The following is a 20128-nucleotide window of genomic DNA, read 5'->3' as shown; positions in this document are numbered from 1 at the left end:
TTTTCTGGGTCTCTCGCTCTTGATAAGCGGGTTTAAAAACCATGTAACCTATCGAGTAATATGATATTAGCAGCTGTCTATCAGCTTCAAAATTGACGGCCTATTTCACCATTGAAAATCCCCAAGCCAACAGCCAAAGCAACAGGCAACAGTCCCGCTTTCCCGGACATCCTTAGCTATATATCAAGCTTGTCTGCCGGACGATCCTCGCTCCCGCAAATAGTCCGGCGTCGTCTCCTTGAGCGATGAATTCTTCATTATTTCGTTTATTCGCATTCGAAAAGTCGAATTTCGTGAAGTTGAGTATATTACATAAGCAGATATCTGCCACTTTAAGTCGCGTCGAACGCGCTTTTCGAGCTTGATGGAGAATCAAACTTCGACCTTGCGACTTTTCGACCTTTGACGCCGTTTTGCTGCTCTTGATGGAGTAAAAGGGATGGGGTGCTGCAAATGGAACAATGGCGTGAACGCGGATATGTTCCCGACTCAGACGAAGGAGACGAATTTGATAGCCAGGAGTTGCTCGGTGGTATTGGTGGTGAGCTGGTGATTGCTGAGGATGACGGCACACATATCGAGGAAATCGGGTGTGAGATTCCGCAAGATGATGATAGACGAGAGGATAGTGTCGAAGAAGAAACGCAAAAGGTAGATGAGGGTAAAATATTTGACAGTTCTCAGCGAACACATGTCCCGAGCGAGGAGGATCTTGATACCGACCCGCTACAGGAATATCAGACTGTATTGCACGCTTTTCTGAGCCAGAGCAACAAACGAAAACAGAGCCCTGATGGCCCTGAAAACCCAGAGAACACACTCTCTCAGCTGCAACCGCCGTCGTCCCCGGATGAGCTACAATTTGAGGAATTCCGTCAGCAGCCACCGTCTACCCCTCTCGCCAAAAAGACTGAAGTGCCGGACAATGATATCCCTTTTGAAAGTCTGAACTCATCCCCATTGTCATCTGTACCACCACTCTTAGAGTCTCCTCGGTCTGGAGAAGCGTCACTGGCACTCCCACAAAATGATACGGAACCCCAGCTGCCACAACAGCAGGAAACTGTTCAAGTCAACGACAGGGACATTGACATGACTAACGCTGGTCTTTTGCAATGGCAGAACCAAAGCCACCGGAGGGCCCTGAGACAGCGAAATGCAATCCAGTTGCATCCTTATGTGTTGGAGAACGCTCAGTATCGGTCACTTTTGAGGAATAGGGGTCTGCAGCCTGTACGGATTCCTAATAGTGAACCGCGGCCTCAAAAGGCCACAGGAGATAGTCAAAGCTTTGAGTCCCAGGATGAGAACGTTCCTCCGTCAAGTAGCCCTCTGTATCTTCCGCCTTCCTCGCCTGACATATATGATCAGCCGGGTTTGAGCCAGTCACTCAGTGATCGTGATACAACTAGCCAAAGAGACGAGCTAAGACGTCTATATGATACCAATTCCCGACTTCGCTCAGTCAAGCCTAACCAGGCAGGAAGTAAACGACGCAAGCTTTCTCATATAATAGAGAATCGTCGTTCTGGGAACTCCTCCCGAAACGCAGGGAACGGGCCCCAGGTTATAAATACCAGCTCCAAATCCAAACAACAGGACGATCTACAAAAATTATACGACATCTTTGACGTACCTCCTTCTCCTCCTTCGTCTGGAGAGGGGTCTTCCGCCCTTCCAAGGGATCCAGATACTTTTAGATTTCCCCTGGGATTTACTCCTGCCCAGTCTAAGAATCAGCTGCAGACTCCAGTATCCGACAAAGTAACGCAATTAGAAACCCCTGATGTCATTTCAAGTGATTCTCCATCAATCATTGAGCGTGAGGAGGAAGATGTTACAATCATAGCAGAAGAGCCCGTGGACGAATCTTTATCTGATAGCCCTGAAGAGGAATCCTTTATGATTCGACAGATACAGCGACGGATAAAGGGGGTCCTGCCTGCTTCCTTTGCTAGGCTTGACCTTGGGATGCACGAGGAGTATAAGAGACAAGCTGCTGAGAGGGAACGTCGAAGAGTATTGAATCGGGAACGGAGGGCCGGCAAAGGGGTTGCGCAACCCGTATTGCGGCGGGCAAGGGTTGAAAACCAGCAGGAGGCGTCTACTCGTTCAAATCCTTTCGACCTGTTCAGCGATTTCGAGTCTGAGGATGATGGGACGCCAACGAGATCACCGCAGCAAAAGGAACGAGAATTGCGCGAACAAAAACGACTTGAACACCATTTTGGCTTATTTGACGATGAAGATGATATCCCAGAAGATAATCGAATTGATTATATGGCTCCCCCAGTTTCCCGTCGATCAACTTCGAAGAAATCTTCCAGGGGAAAACGCAAAACGCAGTCCTCAGAACCAGTTGATGGCGAACTTAGGTCAAGCTGGCAGTCGCAGCCTCAGAGGAAACGGCAGACAAGAATCACAGATACCATAAGCAATCAGCGAAAATCAAGGCCCAACAAACCTCGAGCACCGAAGTTGGGTATCTTAGATTCGGAGGATGTTAGGAATCAACATGTGAATACACCGCCACAGTTCTTAAGAGTTGCAGCCAGGCAAGCTCGCTCACGTAGAGATAAGGGGCGTCGAAGCCCATCTCGCAAAGTATTGAAACTAGCCACGAAGGCTGATACGCACGATGCAAACGCTGCATTGCGTAACTGGAGATCAGGAAAATATCAACCAGTCCCTAGTATAACCTCCGCACGCCCGAGGACGATACCTAAGTCTCAAACAAGTGTCCAACCTTCGTCAACCGCTTCAGGCGTTGAATCCCCGGCTGGTAACCCAGCTAGAAGGCCCGCATCCATACCTGGGGAAGTTGCCGAACCCATAATCATTGATGATGACGATAACTCGGCAGGGAATTCAGCCCGTACCAAGCCAATTAAAAGACAGCAAAGTTTGAAAAACAGTTGGGTAGTCCAACGTCCATATGGTATATCATCCCTTCATAGTCAGATTCCCCGGCCCGCGCAGCTAGATATTGAGGATATTCCCACCACCCTTCCTGACCGGCCATCTACATTCCGCGGTACCCTCACAGCTCTTCGCAAGGCATATAAAACATCATCTCAGCCGCCAACTTTGACAAGATTCTTAAATGAACCGCAACAGCTACAGTTACGACAACATACAGTAGAAGCTCCTGCTTCTCTTCCACAAACTGCCCCAAATCGTTCTGCCAAAGAACCAGGAAAACGCCGAATAACCAAAAAGAAGCGCGAGCCTAAACATATCAATGTCGAAACCATTGAATATCGCCAACCCCCTGACTTTGATAACGTAATTAGTGACACAGCTTCGTTCGCACACCCTGAAGAAGATGACCTAATTACCCTTCCTGGTTTACATCGTCCTGAACGGCCATACAAGCTTGACTTCGATACCCATCCACTCTATACAGGTACATATTACCACCAGTCAACCTTCATTGGAAGTGGGAAATTTTCACAATCTCTACGTCTATCTCAAGACTTAGATGTTGACCGTGGACATTCCACTATTCAACATGTAGATAAAATCTACAGCTGGAGTTTTTGGAATGAGATGGTCTCTTCAGAGTTAGGAGATGTATTTGCTTTCATAGCCTCTCACACTAACTCATTAACAAACGATGCGAGAGCTATGCCCACTTCTGCTCCAGATCAAGTGCTGAGACTATACCGGGATATTATTTGCTATGTTTCAGAGCATCTGAGCTTCATAGACCCCGTTGATCGTATAAATTTCGTGTCCAGATGTACTGGTTTTGTTTCTCAAATAACCGAGACATTTATATCTAGCCCTGACCCTGAAGCAAGTGTAACTGCTCTTACAGCGGGGATTGAGATGTTCAACCTGGTGTTTTTGAACCAATTGTTACAGGTCTCAAAACATGAAACTATGGACTTGGCCAGGGCTCGACCCGTTGTTGAGCTGATGAAGCTCTCCGGACAACGGATAATGGATATTATCCTAACCCCTGTTGGTGTACAAAACATTCAACAATTCCTGGAGGATAACAGAAAGCTGGAAAAACGTGAAACTGGAATTCGAGATGAATATCCGTTTGTGGATGCACTTGTGATCGCTCAACGCATTCTCCAGCAGACATCCATCAAGGACATGGGCATTGAAGCTCGGTATTTGGATCGGGTTATGGTTCCTGCGCACCATAGCATTAAAGACCTAGAACGGGCCTGGGAAGCGATTTTCATACTGCTCCCTTTCCAAGAGATCGATGAACTGGGTGTTTTCCGATCTGGGCTACGGTTTCAACTACAAAATGACCACTGGGCTGTTGTCAAACAGTTGATTTCCAAAATTTTGGAGTCATACCGGTCAAACCCCAAGGAGCAGTGGATCTCGTTAAACCATTATTTGCGAACCCTCCTGCATCGTTGTTTTATTCTTATCAAATGCTGGGGCTGGCGACATTGCAAGCCTATCCTCGAGATGCTCTTTGATTTTTTTACTGGAAACTCGCTGCATGACCTCGAGAAAGAACCAGCGCATGGATCTCCCTGGTTTCTTGACCAGCTTGATTCGGACCCAGTGCTTGAAATAGAAACGTCCGACAGCTGCTTCCACATGTTCTTGAAAATTATTGCGGTGGGGTTCAGGTATTTGAACAGTTTACTTGAACCAAAGAAGATTCTCAACTTAGTTTGGCGTCTGCTACCTAATCATGGCCGAACATATCCCAAAGAGAAACCCCTACGCGTGGAAGATTTGAATGCGTTGAGAAATCACCATGATCTTCTCTGTGCGTTGTATTGCTGTGCGCCAAAGGGATGTCGACCTCACCTAACTACCATCCAGCGTTTAGTGCATCCTCCTACTTCTCATAAAGATGCATGCAGCATTAACATCCACTCTTGGTCAAGGCTGGCCAGGTTCACACTGATCAAGGATGGAGATACACCAGACCTTGGCAAATTTGCAGAATGGCACGGCGATTTTACCACAGATATATTGAAGTTACACTCTCAAGCTCGGAGTGAAATAGAAATAGAGGCCAGTTCTGCCACTTTCTTTCCTCGGCAATACATTGAAGGCGCCATTGCGAAAAATGAGAGACACGCCGAATCCCTAATAAGCGATGCTCTTGTGTGTATGAAGTCGGCTATCGATGCGACAGGAGATGTTGATCAGGCAGGGCTATTAATGGAGAAGATGCCTCTTGGAAGGGTATTTGGACTTTTCAATCCCACGGTGAAAAGGCGAGATGGGGTAATTTGCCAGGCTTTGGATGTTTTGAAATCCTTCACCAAAGCTGACAATAGAACAGCTGCTACGGTTAGTACTGTCGAGGATCCAGATGACCCATCGGAAAACAATGATGAAAGTCAAGATGATTGGCTTGATCTGTGCCAGGAGCAGCTGGAGGTGTCTAGTACCGGCTCATCGTATCTGAATCGTACAATTGCACCTGCAATTTCTCATTTTGTTTCGACCTGCTTTGAAGTAGATCAGACTCCCGACGATTCAATCCTGGCAAAGACGATCGATTGCTGGCTGGCCGTTGCTCAAATTAGGGTGAAGCATGGTATGCGGCAATGGAGCAGCTACTTCAATAGATACGACCAAGATTCCTGGCCAGCATTGAAGTCAACAGATCAAACGCGCAAGTTTATGCCGTATTTTATTTCGCGGTTGATTTTAAGTGATCCAACATCTTATGAAGAGTGCCGGTCTCATATGCTGACTTACTGGGGCACCTCACTTGTGGAACGGGAGGTATTCTTGAAATATCAACACGAGTTGACGAACGCCCTGCTGAATGAGGATCGCAAGAATCCTCTCTTCAGAAACCTACCATTTGCAGCCAGCGGAACAACTGGCAAATATGAGATAACGTTGATGGATTTCTGTCAACGACGAGTTTCCCTTATTTCCTGCGTGCTATTAAACATGCGGATGCACCTGCTTGAACTTCCGCCTGCCCAACTCAACGCTCCTAATGGATTCGGAGAAACATACCAGGAGATGATACGGGCGATGATGGCGACCATGAAACAAAATTCCGAGGAAGTTGGAAAGGCAGTAGTACCAGGTTCTTACGTTGATTTCGTCCATCGGGTTGTTGAGCTTCTACAGGTACATTCTGAAGATATATATCCGGTTGACAAGTACTTTATGGATCCAGCATCGTTCCCTCTACCGGCATCTGACCCAAACTATGTGGTTGCCAAACTCAAGAGATATGCAGGACGGTTATCTGGCGGCAGCCGGTTTGCAAAGCAGCTTGTTACTTATATCCAAGGCGTGTCCGAAAGAGCGGCTGTCGATGCACAGCAAAGTTATCTTGCTGGTCAATTCTACGAAGCCATGTTAGACGCGTCTGAGAGCGGAGGCTACGAGAGACCATCTCTCCGCTGCTTTCTTTTGCAATGCGTTATTCCTGAATATGTTGCGGTGTCAGTTAGCAATCCAACAGCGTGGATTGTAGCCCGTCCGCTTATCCAGGCTACGACTCGCGTCTTCTCCAATTTAGTAATGTCTGTTGACTGCACTAAACAGGACGAGATTGACATTGCTATTACCTCAATTACAGCATATTTCGGCGCTGTCTACATTGCCATGCAACATGCCATCAATGATCCAGGTCAATTACAAGAATCACCTGTGCTACTCACTCTCGCATCCCTTTTCGAGAGCATAATAGCCTCTCTTGCTATGGTGGATTACCTCGACCGACTGGGCCAGGAAGCAACTGATATGTTATCATATGTTGAATTTTTCGGAAAATTTGCATTATTTGGGCTGTCTACTCTCCTCGATCCTCCAGCTACCACGGTCCCATACCTCCGTGATCTCGCCCACTCACCAGACTCTCAAATTGTCTGCCCTCCAGCCTTCTTCACTGAGACTCGGAACTTTGCAGCCCGCGAATTAGAATCATGGCTCGAAGACAACTGGGCAGTACATGAAGGGATGTATTTTGTCCGACGCGGACAACAGTATACAAAGATTGATGTCAACCCCGGCACCTTATCAGTTGAGCTTGCAAAGACGGCATTCATACAGACCGTCCAGGCTCTTTTCGGCGCCATAGAGACACTACAGCTTTTTTAACGGGTGTCAATTCTGCACTTTCCTAGCTCCTGATTTCTACTATTCTTTCAATTTTAGCCTTAACGACGTGACGATGCATTTGGGTTTGTTAATAGCGGTAGATGAGAGACTTAAAGATAATGTATGTTCATTGGTTTTGAAGACGGATAAGATGCTCTGGTAGGAAGCGGTAAATTTCAAATCAATTTGATGAGCTGCCCTTGACATCGCGGCCTGCTCTAGAAGTAGGTAAACTATTGAGCGCCAACATGGATGACGCTCCCCACAATACTGAAAGAACAAACTCCAGACAGCCATATGTTTGTTTATTGGGTATCCGACTCGAACATAGAAGGGCAACAGGGTATCCCAGCCATGAAAGAAAAGAAACGAGAGGAGTACATGTACGTAGTAGAGAAACGGAGAGAGAGGGAACTCGTAACACATCAAGAAAACAGCGTAACACATTTCATCCAGAGCGCAGGGAACGACCGTCAAGGCGCGTTAAGAGAATCCTCCGTTGGAGGCCTGGATACCGAACCACTATGGCTGTTTGAGCGTAGGTGCAGCCTATTTCCGGAATTGAACGAAGACAGTCCAAGGACCTTTTTTACTGCATTGCTGACGCCAGACAGCCTTCTTCCCTTGCCATCCCGCATTTCACCATGTTCATTGGCATTGGCATTGGCACTGAGACCAGTGTTGACAGCCGGCTGCTTCGGCCTTTTGATAACTGGGACATCCTTTGTTGGCGTTGGCTTTGGGGGCCATTCGCCGTTTGTCTTCCACCCCTGGACGAGGGCTCGGGTCATATGAGAGAGGTTGATAGGCACGGCGGGTGTGTTCGACTGAATGACGAGTCTGCTGTAGATTGCCGGATAGACATTGGGAGTGATGGCAGCTCGTAGCATGTTGGAATCAGGAATCAGGGGTCCCATGATGGGCACCAGGCACTCATCGTCGTCGTCCTCTCTTTCCTTTGTGTCTGCTGTTGCGGCGGCCTGACAGTCTAAGGCGGCCTTTGTATCCAATGAGACGGTAAGCTGCCCTACATTGTCCCTTGTAGGTGCATTATCGGCCGGTGGCTCCGACGGCTTGACCTGAGCGGTGGCCGAGGCGTTGGACGCAGGCCGGGAGAGGGTATATTGCGACTCGGTATCAACCAGGTCTGTATCGTAGCTCCCGTTATAGCTCTCCTCGCTGCTTATAGATTGCCTGTACGCCTCCAGATTCACCTTTGCACCGCTCGCAGCAACGTCAGCAGACCGTTCAGGCGCCTTTGCACCCGTCCAGGCGTCCCGCCTTGCCGTCCAGAGGCTCAGCCCTTCGTTCCACTTCATCTCGTCCTCTTGTATCTTGCGGCGTTTTCTGCGTCTGTCCGATAGCCCCCGCGCAACGGCCTCAGGTGACTCAAACCTATACGGATCCAGTCCCTCAGGGCCATCCAGTCCATCTTCCCACTCTGAACCTGAGTTGTCCATCTCCCGGTGTCTCCACGCTATCTCACGTGGCTCCTCTGGATCTTCTACCGGTGCGCCCACGGCAGCCCGCGGGGTTTGCGGTTCGGCAGCAGCGGCAGCAGCAGGTGTCGGCGGCGGGGGATAAGCCCAGTCATTCCGGACGACCTGGAGGAGGAACCGCTTCGCCTCCCTGGCTGCCGCGTCTCTGGTTTCTATGGTCTTTGTGACTGAGCTAGGCGAGTCGGCAGTGCGGCTTCTGCGATGCAGGCTTGCAAAGACAGAATTCGACGGCACGGGGACAACTGGATTGGGAGCAGGTAAACCGCCAAAGCTATCCATGGGTGTAGACGAGACGCCAGTAGCTGCTCTGGTGCGGTGTATCTCGGTGCTCTTGTGCTGTTGTGTGGAGGTGTGTGTGAAGATGTTGGAGAAAAGCAGCAAGGATGTTTTCGACCAGCGACGCAACGCCTAGGCGGGAATATAAATAACTAGTTATCACCAAACACCACCGACGAAGGAACCAGAAGCCAGGAGAAATAATACGCAGCAGCTCGATATCGCCCAGCACTGCGGTCGACCCGTTTTACGTGCGAGATGTCATCCAAGACGGCCCGGCGGTCGCGAGATCCCAGGTATTCGCCGCCCAAGAGAGCCAAGCAGGTCGGAGCCAGGTGAAAGAGCCCGAGGAGACGAGAGAGACGCTGCATAGGCGAATGGCTCGCTTGCTGCTGCTCGTTCGTATCGGCCAACTCGACGGACAGCAGACAGAGGGGCGTGGAGGGGCCAAAGTGGTGAGATTGTGGCTTGACTGCCGGCTTGGACAATAACTAGTTATTGAGCAGGTTGACTGACGCCTTGCCCTGCAGGCCAAAAGTTGCACGAGAAAGACGGCAGAGCGCGAGCAGGGGCGCCAGGGGGTGTTTATGTTCCTCGATATATACGCAGAGACAGGCAAGACGGCGGAGACACCCTTGCTGGTGGCCGTTATAAGCTTATGCCTAGGATGTTTCGTGGATATCAAAACCGCATCTCGAAATGTTTCCTTACTACTACTGCATGGGAGATCCCGACGGAGGATCAAAGCATGGTTCCCTGGAGACTCAATGCAAGATTTGTTTCTATTGTGCGCTATAGATGCTCCTTCGAGTGCGAGAAGATGGGCTCTGTTGCTCGATCTGCCAGTGTCTGTTATATCCTACAACCACCGGAGAATATCGCGGCTGCTAGACTATCCAAGACTCCTTCTACCCGTGCCGCGCCCTGATCGACCATGATACACAAGATGCAAATCCCAGAAGTTCACCGGGGCACCACTGTTTCGATTACTGTTTCGCAGATCGCAAAAGCGGCGGCATCCAGCAGGCTGTCAGGCGACTCTGCATGGCCGGTTGCTGTTGGTCAATCCCTGGATTAGAATTTGGGCCAGACGAGAGAACTCCTCAGCCAACGGCTAGCCTTGTCTTTGCCGCCATGACAGGTATTAATAGGCACGGCCGAAGAGTCCGGGCTTATTCTGACGCCCAGAAATCGTACGATTTGGTCTCGTCGTCATACGATTTGACTTGAATACTTCATAAGCTCTTGGCCCATTGTCCGACGGAGCTGGCCTGCAGGGTTATGTTTATTTGTTCACGGGGATACGGCCGAGTGGTCTCGAACTGATGGCCATAACCGAGTGGTCAAAATGGATCCGATGGCATACACGATATCTTCCTGGGGCAGTCTAATGACTATTTACGAGTTGTAGGGTTACTCTTTGGCCAATTCGATCTATACAATGGTGATAGCACAGGCGAAGTCACAACTACCCAGTAGAGGTCAATTGAGTCTATGAGGCTATTTTAAGTCCAATTTAGCTGTTCAGTAACAGCTTACAGTATATTGACATTGGTCCATCAATATTATTACCCCAGCCGACACTAATTCTTACCCTAAAGTGGTATCTGATGCTTCCAACATCAAATACCAGGGCTAGGTTTGATTTTAACAAACTAAAATGGATCTGCCTATGACCTATTCTAATATCACCTTTGCCTGGCAAACCACCGGATATACCCTCTCCGTTAAAAGACTCTCCTGCTCTATTCAGAGGCTCCGGCTATATCATCCCTCAGTTAGTCCACTTTTTTATTATCAATCTCAATCTCAATCTCACTCCGTTTGGTATTTCTATTACTGGCGTGGAGTTACCTTTAAATGAGTCCTTCAGCTACAAGTGAAGCCTTTGCTTCCTTCCACTACTCAACAGAACGACAGGGACCAAATTATTATACAAAAGCTCCAACTAAATATCCTTCAGTTGGGCCACTATTGTTTCTTAGAAATCAGTCACAATTTCACCCAGTTTGACATTACCACCCCCTGGCGATAGGGGAACTTTAAATGAGTATTCGCCTAGAAGTGTGGCCTTTTCCTCTTTCTGGCTGCTCAACAGAGCGTCAGGATCTGAAATGATAACTCTCTCAAATAACTAGCTCTGCTACCACTTCTCTCCTGGCATTCTTCAGTCCTGTTTCTTATTTTACTAAATTCTCTCACAGGTTCTTCCATTTTTTACCAACCGGCAGGCAAGTTATAGTAACTTACCAACTCAATAGCCATGGTTCAACGCATCCGGAATACAGCCAGTCTTGACTGTCGCTTGAAAAAATTGACTTTGACAGCAGTTTTTGGAGTTCTTGGAGTTCGCTCTAGAAGTGTCCGTCTTGCGCTGGTTCTTTTCTGCTTTCTTGGACAGGATGACATTTCTCTAGCCCTTTGCGCTCGCGGAGCCACTACTCGAAAACGTTGGGCAGACTCTAGCGGTATCGACGAGACTGAGGCAGACCTCGATTTCGGGCTTGCCCTCCTACTTGCAGACTCGACAGCGTTACTGCCTATACTGCATGAACTTCAACTCGATGGGATTATCTCAATCAGCCCTAGCAACGCCTTTCGCATGGACCCGGTTTATTCAACTAAGATTTTAGCGGCATTGCCTCTAGAGTTGCGTCATCTCTGGAGATTAAAGGCTCTGCTCTTTGCGTCTCAAACTATCCCCTGGGAATATCTTGAGCCTGAGTGTGTATGCCCTAAGTTATGGATACATATTACAGCTACTAACTAGTTTCAGACCAACCGATATGTCTACAGAATTCGCACATTTGCAGCACACCTTGCTTGAGATACAAAATAACGAAAGATTATTGGGCTCTAGATTCGAATAAGAAGGCTGAAGTGATTTCCAGCTTACTCGAAGCGTCTAGATTCACAGACGTCGAAGGTCGTTTGTTCGCTATTGCCAACGCTAAGGAACTTATGATTGGACTAAACAGCCGCTACCTGAAATATTATGTTGCATATAAGGAGTCTCTCGCTCTTCGTCTCACAGGGGATGTGGCCCAGGCTAAGGAGGTCCTCAACTCTATCCTCCCTATCGCGAGCCGATATTCATCCTCACGCAACGTCAAAACGCATTCAGCACGTGGACACATCCTCATCCAGCATGCACTGGATTATTCCCAAGCCAGTGAACTTGATAAGGCCATAGAATTGTTAAAGGGCTGGGAGGCGATGAGTCGGCATCCTAGTCCAATCGAGTCTACCGTATTATTTCGAAAACATCTCCTCATGGGCGAACTTCTCCGGTGTCGAGGAGGATTCAACGAGTCATAGTCACATCTTCAAAGATCAGAGCGGCTTATTAGTATTCAACCAAAACTCTGCTTCACTCCATACCGCACTGATCTCTTTTTCAATATCGGCGGCACCCTGATAGAACTTGATGATTATACCTATGCCGAAAGCCAACTTAGAAAAGAACTTCTCAGACAAGCTAAGGAGAAAGATAAGGTCGCACCTCTTCTGAACCTCACACTAGCCGAATCATTCTTCGCTCAAGAACGCTATGCCAAAGCACAGCGTTTCAGGCGCATATTTCCGAGAGGGAAAAGCTACATGTCTTAATTCTATTGGCGAAAATTTTTCATGCTAGATCTGACTGGAGGAATACATATAATCACTGGTATACGGCCTTGCGTAAGGTAGCTCAATGCTTTCCAACCTACGATCATATTGCAAGGGTAGCTCTCGAATCTCTCTACGACATAGCGCGCCGTCTGGGACTTCATAGTTCTCAGCTCAAGTTTGAGGAGGCACTAGCGGAGTTTGGAAGTATGATAGACTCATTGGAAGGACGGCATTGGATTGCCGGACTGGATCTATGGCTGGATAGTTTCCCGGGGTCACTCACATCCGCACGAGCCGCTTACTAGGCAACTATTGAAACTATGTGGTAAACGAGTTGATCAGCTCTATACTGCTCTAATGTCACTTAATAACAATCTCTTGGGTGGCTGCCCAGTGCACTTCATGTCACATTCTTCGAAATCTCACTAGCTTTTCTAAAGTAGTGACAACATAGAGTATCTCGTCCGGTAACTATAGAGTAGTTCGCCCCAGAAGCTACTAACTAGTTAGTTATTTAAGATTAAGGTATGCTCCACCCAATGTGCGGCCCGCATAGCTTATTTTCTGCCACTTGGGCTTCATGTCAGATGCTTATACGGCAGATGGTAGTAATACCTCCATCGGTGCTCTTTAAATGCCTTATCTACTTGAAAATGGTTGAAATGGACACGGGTGTTGTCCTAATTTTTCATATATATTTTGGAAGGTAACACATAGCCTCAAAAACCCAGCATGCATATGCACACCCATGGTCAAGATACCCACTCTCCGTCCAAGTTCACATCATTGAAGCATCCGATAGGTCAACGAGGGCACATTTCAAGGGGGGTAGGTCGGAGTTCCAGCCCTGCATAATATAGCTGAATCTGATTGGGGTTGACCGTGTCTGCCTGGATGGCGGCGTAGCTAGTAGCATGGGAGCAGCACGCCTTACTACACTCAACGAATTGAATAGCAAAGCAACATCTATCACACTCCCCCTGTTGCATGGAAGTGCACTGCCATGAGTCATAGAAACCTTTATGAGCCAGGCAGACGCCGCCTCGGACAGGAATTGTACTTATAGATTGGAGTATAAAAGGCCAGCTTTCTACCGTGAAGACGGGCTTCCAATAACCACTCAAATCGTCTTTACATGCCCATCAATCCAGACAGTACTCATCCTGTTACTGCTATTATAGCTGAGCCAGTCGACGATGTGTATCCAGGAAGACCAGGTCTTTCATACTTACAAATGTGGCTACAAAGGCCCGGATAACGAAACGGCGCAAATATATCCCTGCGATGAAGCCAATTTTTGTATAAATTCTAGTAAATCCCTCCGTCTGTAGCTGTCAATTAGTAACTACTAACTGGCTGGCTGATAAGCTCTATTCCGCAACCAACAAACTAGGCAGTAAGCTCGTCAATTGAGCCTGGAAGTTAACCAACTAGCTAGTTAGTTAACTACTCCGTAGCGTAGTCCAGTTACTAACCATTAACTAGTTGGAGCAAAGGCTGAACCCCTGAGACCATAACATTAACAACACATATCAAGAACGACGACCCCTTAGTACTTGCAATCATTTGTTCTTGCAACAATCGACGTGGGAAATGAAGATGAGATATATCAAACCCCCAAACTATCCGGGCCGTCAGCTCGCAATGGGCTTGACAGGCGATATCCGTGCCGTGGACGAGTCCTATGTTGTCAAGCACCCGAAATCAGACCCTGACTCGTCCGAGGAAGCCCGGGTGTATAATGAGATGAAACTGGAGATGATGAACGTCGAATGCCGGATATATGAGCGATTGGGTCCGCACGATAGTATCATCCGTTATTATGGCCCTCTCGACGACTCTGGGGCAATAAAATTGGCATACGCAAAACAGGGCGACCTCGAAAAATACATACCCAGACACGAGATGCCCTCCAAGGCAACACGAATAGCCTGGATTCGGTCTCTGATAGAGGGTTTCTTCCACATCTATTCAAGCAAGGTGCTTCATCAGGGCATCAAACCAAACAATGTTCTTGTCCCCTATGGCTCAGTTAAAATCATCGACTTTGCCAATGGAGAGATCTTCCCGCCGGATACAGGCATGGAGAAAGTCTACACAGATGACCCTTTCGCGAAGGGAGACTTATGCGGAATTGCCGGCGTGATCTACTCTGTCTCTGCATGGAGAGTATTCCATTACGAATATTTCGAGGACAACCGATTCCCGCGGCCAGATGAAATTTCTAATACCGAAGCCTTGTTGTACCGAGATATTATCGACAAATGCTGGAGGAACGAGTATCATTCTATTCGATCACTGTACGAGGATTTCCAGAAACATGAGAAGGAGGTTATTACTCCGGACCTAGAGAAGGACGGGAAGCCCCGGATGGAGTTTATGCTGTGGTTCTGTGCTGTCCCATCTCTAACTCTTGCTTTCGAGTCGGCTTCTTTTCGCGGGATTGAGATGATACAGAGGGTGCCTGAAGGGAGTGGCTGCAGTTAGCTGCGATTTTGGATACGTGTATGAATAGTCAGGTTATTTGCAGGTCAACGCAAACGGTTTACTATTAAGATAAATCCTAGCTATGAGTAAACATAGAAAACAGTGTTATTTTTCTAATTGTTCATGAAATATTGGTACATGTCCTCTATATTTTCCCCCAACGGCCATGAAAAAGTAACTGACAAAGGATGATAAAAGGAAGTAGAAAAAGAAGAAGGATAGTATACAGGAGTATCAAACATATCAAGTTGGGGCTAATTTCGAACACGGCCAGTCTCAGCACCAGGGGCGTCGGCAGCGTTGGGAGCAGAAAAGCCTAAGCCGTGAGCCTTCTTCCGCCGTCCCTTGCGATCACCATATTTCTCGTCAAACTTTCTGATAGCAGTTAGGGATGACATATCTTCACTGATTGACGCGCTTATCTCTTCCATTGCCTTTTCGAAGTGTTCTTTACGCAAAGTGCGGTGCTCGGGATACTTGTACGGTTCGTCTCCCTTGTGCTGTGCAGCAATGTCATTCTCTTCTCGGACACAGGCCAGGGCAGCCGCAACTGAAAGGTTTTTCAAGTCAGAGCCAGAGTAGAATGGTGTCTTCTCGGCAATATCGGCTAGGTCTACACATGGCGCAAGACGTTCGTCCTTGAGATGGATTTTAAGAATGGCCAAACGGTCTTGTTCTGTGGGTAGATCAACGAGTAAACGACGGGGTAGACGGCGGAGCACGGCATCATCCAGGTCAAACGGCCGGTTTGTAGCTATCATAATGAAGGCAGAGAGGCTGTTCATGCCGTCCCACTCGCGCAGAAATTGATTGATGAGTTCTCGGTGGGAGGTGCGGTTACTTGCGCCTGTTCGAGAGCAGAAGATGGCATCTGCTTCGTCGATAAAGACAACACAGGGTGTGAGCTTTTTGGCAAGGGTGAAGATGGCACGGACGTTCTTCTCGCCTTCTCCCACGTACATGTCGTAGACGTCAGATCCGCTGATTTCAAGGACGGTAGCACCGCTCTCGCGAGCAACGGCTTTGGCAAGCATTGTTTTACCTGTGCCTGGAGGACCGTAGAGAAGTAGGCCGGGTATCTTGTCGGTTGCAAGGACACCGTATGTAAACGCCTCGGGCCGAATGAGAGAAAGGGAGGTAAGTGTCTTGAGAGCCTCCTTGGTCTCAGGTGGAACGTGGACATCTGCGAATGTAGTATTTATACCTTCTGCATCTACCACGCCATTGAGGAGCTTCTCTTCATGAGTATTGCATTTTGGTCGTAGTTTATTCCGTCTATCCTTATGGGCAGAAGGTTTCGACGGTTTCGCTTTATTCTGTTTTTCGCCTAGCCAGTCACACTTGACCTGATCACTTTTGCCTACCAGCTCAATACCCTTGGTAATATGGTCTAGTGTCAGGCTTTCGTCTGGTTGTATACAGCCAAGGGTAAGTGTGGAGATGCGGTGGACAAGGCTGAACGGCCAATATCCTGTATCAAGGCCCGAAGTTCGAACAAGCTCTTCCTCAAGCTCCCAGGGCAGGTCGTTGAGGAGGCTCTGACCAGCGGTTCCAGATTTCCTGAGTCTGGTCTTCAGCATAACCTTTAAATGTCGAATGTTGATATCGAGGATGCGCTTTTTTGCATCTTTGGCAAATATTTCTTCTGCAGCCTTTGATGACATTGCTGGAGGCACGACGATGGTTGAAGCACGCTGGTCGTAGTCTCTCGGAGTCAGTCTTGGGAAAGCTTTCTCATGGCCCTTGTCAGATTCCGGCTCCGACACAGTTCCGACGATAACTATCTGGTCGCCGCTGCGCCGCCGTCGCATGACGGTTTTGTGCAATAATGAGAGGAAGAAGGATCCTCCCCGGGTGTTAAGTAGGTCTTTATAGTCTTGTATTTGTAGGATGAGTGTTGGTTTCTTTGGCAAAGATGATGAGGATTGCTGGGATGGCGGAGTTGTGGGGGTGGGAGGTGGTATAGGGGTATTTTCAGCAGATTCAATGGGTTCGGTGGGCTCAGGGGTCGAAGGTGACTGTTCCTTTGCATGCTCAGCTTGCACACGCTTCCCCAGAGGCACATCTAATAGCTCATTGATCAGCCGCAGACATCGAACGTCCTCATCCGAGTCCATGCCTTCCTTGCGTTCACCACTGGGGAGGACCACCTTGGCGACTCCAAATGAGCCCTTGCCGCCAAAGAGAGACTGCAGTATGGATGGGTTTACCAAGCTTGAAATATCAGCGCTGATCTTGGTGACGGGGAGGGCAGCAGACTGGGAAGACCAGCGGTCCGACTCTTCATCTTCTATCTCCTCCTCTTCCTCTCTCTCCTCTGCTTCGTCCTCCATCTCTTTCTGCGTATGCCGTTGTCTCGGCCTGTAGACGTCATAGCCGAGCAGAAGCATCATGGAGCTAGACAGTTGATCATTTTCCTGTCGTTGCTGGCCATATAGTTCTGCAATATCCTGTGCATTCAGTGTGACGATGCTGGTATTCAGGTCCGTGGCCAGGCTCTTGACCACAGCATCAAGGAAGAGGATCCCGCCTTCACCAGGGTATTGTAAGACAAGATGGGGCTTTGCAGAGGCTGGATCATGGGCGTATCGAGCAGCAGGCAAGGTTAGACCGGCCTGTACAGCTGCTCTTAGCTCCTGCCATACCTCTGGGCTGAGGGTATATCGAGAGTCCGGGCTAGATGGCGAGGCATCATCTGGCTTTCCGGCGCTACCGTCATCACCTCCCTGGCCCTCACGGAGCTGGTCACCATCCTCGGCGTTCTCCTGTTTGCTCTTCTGGGAAATATGCACGTCCAGGGGCGGTAGCTGTGACTCCTGTGCGGACTGATCAGACAGCTTCATGTTCCGCCGGTGGAACCAGGCTGGTAACTTGATAGCTACCGGTTTAGCGGGTTTATCTTCCGTCTTTCGATTCCTCATCGCTCGTCGAGCGCCTGACCCGTACGGGCTGTAGCCCCTGGGTTTGTCCTTTTTTGCCTGGAGGCCGGGCTCCTTGGTCTCTTTCTCTTTCCCCTCCGGCGCCACAGCATTTTTGGTCTCTGATACCGGCGTCTCACCCTCAATTGGCCTGCTGTTGCTTACGGGCGTGTCAACCGGGTTATGCGGACCCTCTGGAGCCTCTCCGCGGGCGCTCGAGGTGTGAAAGGCGCGCGGATACCGGGCATGTCGACGGAGTCTAGAGCTGGCGGCGAGCGAACGGGCTGCTCCAGGGTGCCCGTAACGCACCGAGCGCAGAGCGCATTGCATTTGGGCGAGCATCCAGGGCAGATCTAGCACTGCTGCCACTGGGCTGGAGTGTTTCGAGTAGGTATTCGAGGACTCATCAGCGCTGAGCTCGCTGTCGTTTCTTTTCTTCTTTTAAGGTTCTTCATTTGCTTCCACCATTCGAGTTTGATCTGATATGCGGATATTAGTTTTTCCGTTTATGCTTATGGGATTACATAATCATATATATACTGAAAATTTTACAGCCCAAGCAAAGGCGCGAGAGAGATAGAAATTGAATATCAGGAACATTTTGGAGTAAAACGAGTCTGACTGAAGAAAGATCAATTCATTCACTAGCTATGCTATCTATATACGTAATGAGGGAAGAGACCTAATCTGCAACAGTCAGCGAGGAACAGCAAGCTGATCAAGAGCAAACAAGCGAGTATGGCGTGTATAAAGCAAATCAGACATCCAAGGAAGATAAAACGCTCAACGACACGTCGACTTATTAGGTTCATGCGACAGCTAGCGTGGAAACTGCGAATGTAGGAAAAAATTTCATCATAGAGTGCTGGTGTGTGGTGTGTGCACAAGTTTAGGGATAGCTTACCGTACAAGCTACTCTACTGCGAGCGTTCGACAGTAAACGCGGTGGCTGTGTGAGCTTCATAGAACCTAGCGAGGGTCAGCAAAGGACCATCCAGCGAGCTGACGCAGCAACGGCAGAGGGAGACAGTTCCAGTCAGACAGATATACTGGCAAGCAACAGATCAACCGGAGAGGGAAGATCCGCATGTCTCTTCAAGGGCGACTCAGAGAAGGTAAGAAGAAGGAGTTTGTGTCATCACGGAACCAGAGCACTCCGATACCACGTACCTCATCATATCTCTCTCACGCCACTGTCTTCATCTTCATCATCCCAACTTCAACGTCGACATCGTCGACTTTGTTGTTGTCGTTAAGAAGAAAGGAAAAAAAATTTTCTTTTTAAGCGCACGAAAAAAAAAGCGTCTCACGTGACCTTGGCCCAAACGGGCTAGCGCGGCCGTCCGTTTTGCCTCTTCGAAGTTTTGAAGTCGAAAGCAGCAAAGTCGACGACGACGACAGCGACAACGACGAAGACAGCGACGACGACGACGACGACGAAGACGACGTAGCGAAGAGACGAGAACGACACGGGCTGACCTTCTCGGCGTTGCTCTCGACCTGATGGTGTGCAGGCGGACCTCCTCGTCGCCGCCGTGCTCCTGATACGCCCTCTCGTTTTCCCGCCCCCAGCCTGCTGGAATCTGCCCCTTCAACCTCCGCCGGAGCGTCTCGCTCGCCCTCTGCTCCTCCTTGCGCCCGCCTCTCTGAGGCCGAAGACCGTCGAGGGAGTCTGTCGTGCGGCCGCTGGAGCCCCGTCTGCGCTGGATATCTCGCTTTTTTGGTCGCCGTGGGGGTCACTTTGCTCCGGAAGTATACTGTTGTTAGGGTTCCGTGGGGATTAGCCCGGCCGTATTATCGCGTCGATACACGCCGGATATCAGCAGAGTCTGCCTCTGTCGCGTGTTTCCCTGGTGCCCTCACAGTTCTGCTCGGTCTCCCAGGCGCCGTGGTCAATCGGAAATGATGATGGCGCAGCCGTTCCCTGCTCCTCAAGTCGGCATGGCGCACCATCCGGGCATGGTGCAAAATCACCCAATGGCCCCCGGCCAGCATCCGGCTGCCGCGCATCTCGCTGCCCAGGCACCTGGCGGAGGCATGATGCAGCAGGTCCATGCCGGTGTTTCTGCGCCGGGAGCTCCCCAGGCCTCTCAGCCGGGCCCAATGGCTGCTGGCATGCAGCCCGTTTCGGGACCGGGAGGCCCAGGTCCCAACGCTCACACTCTCTCCCATCTCGGACCCGCTCACTCCCACCAGATGTTCCAGTCTCCCCATCTGGCTCAGAACTGTATGTTTCACCCAACTCCCCTTTTTTGTTGTTCATGCATGTCTACTACG

The 20128-nt window shown here is 49.2% G+C and overlaps 6 protein-coding genes across 6 annotated transcripts in view; 4 read left to right on the top strand and 2 right to left on the bottom strand.

The window, feature by feature from the left end:
* Positions 1-453: 453 nt before the first annotated feature.
* On the top strand, positions 454-7059 carry TERG_03507 (uncharacterized protein; the record flags this gene model as incomplete). Its single annotated transcript, XM_003236414.1, has 1 exon — positions 454-7059. One exon carries the CDS (start codon positions 454-456, stop codon positions 7057-7059), a length of 6606 nt encoding a protein of 2201 aa, XP_003236462.1.
* Positions 7060-7532: 473 nt separating this feature from the next.
* Positions 7533-9205, bottom strand: TERG_03506 (uncharacterized protein; the record flags this gene model as incomplete). Its single annotated transcript, XM_003236413.2, has 2 exons — positions 7533-8966; positions 9020-9205. 2 exons carry the CDS (start codon positions 9203-9205, stop codon positions 7533-7535), a joined length of 1620 nt encoding a protein of 539 aa, XP_003236461.2.
* A 1892-nt stretch (positions 9206-11097) lies between these two features.
* TERG_03504 (uncharacterized protein) lies at positions 11098-12443 on the top strand (the record flags this gene model as incomplete). The annotated part of the gene is made up of 3 exons (XM_047748101.1): positions 11098-11562; positions 11631-12083; positions 12153-12443. 3 exons carry the CDS (start codon positions 11098-11100, stop codon positions 12441-12443), a joined length of 1209 nt encoding a protein of 402 aa, XP_047604075.1.
* A 1647-nt stretch (positions 12444-14090) lies between these two features.
* TERG_03503 (uncharacterized protein) lies at positions 14091-14933 on the top strand (the record flags this gene model as incomplete). The annotated part of the gene is made up of 1 exon (XM_003236410.1): positions 14091-14933. The coding sequence occupies one exon, from the start codon at positions 14091-14093 to the stop codon at positions 14931-14933; it is 843 nt and encodes a 280-aa protein (XP_003236458.1).
* Positions 14934-15187: 254 nt separating this feature from the next.
* On the bottom strand, positions 15188-18181 carry TERG_03502 (uncharacterized protein; the record flags this gene model as incomplete). Its single annotated transcript, XM_003236409.1, has 1 exon — positions 15188-18181. The coding sequence occupies one exon, from the start codon at positions 18179-18181 to the stop codon at positions 15188-15190; it is 2994 nt and encodes a 997-aa protein (XP_003236457.1).
* A 1063-nt stretch (positions 18182-19244) lies between these two features.
* TERG_03501 (uncharacterized protein) overlaps positions 19245-20128 on the top strand; it is a 3977-nt gene continuing 3093 nt past the window's right edge. Inside the window, exon 1 of the mRNA XM_047748100.1 lies at positions 19245-20078. Within this exon, the coding sequence (XP_047604074.1) occupies positions 19754-20078 (325 nt within the window). The 5' untranslated portion in view covers positions 19245-19753. The remainder of the gene's footprint in view (positions 20079-20128) is intronic.

Source organism: Trichophyton rubrum (assembly GCF_000151425.1).
Source record: "Trichophyton rubrum CBS 118892 genomic scaffold supercont2.3, whole genome shotgun sequence".
Taxonomy (NCBI): domain Eukaryota; kingdom Fungi; phylum Ascomycota; class Eurotiomycetes; order Onygenales; family Arthrodermataceae; genus Trichophyton; species Trichophyton rubrum.
Note: the sequence above shows the minus strand (reverse complement) of the source record. Positions and strands in the feature narration are given on the sequence as shown.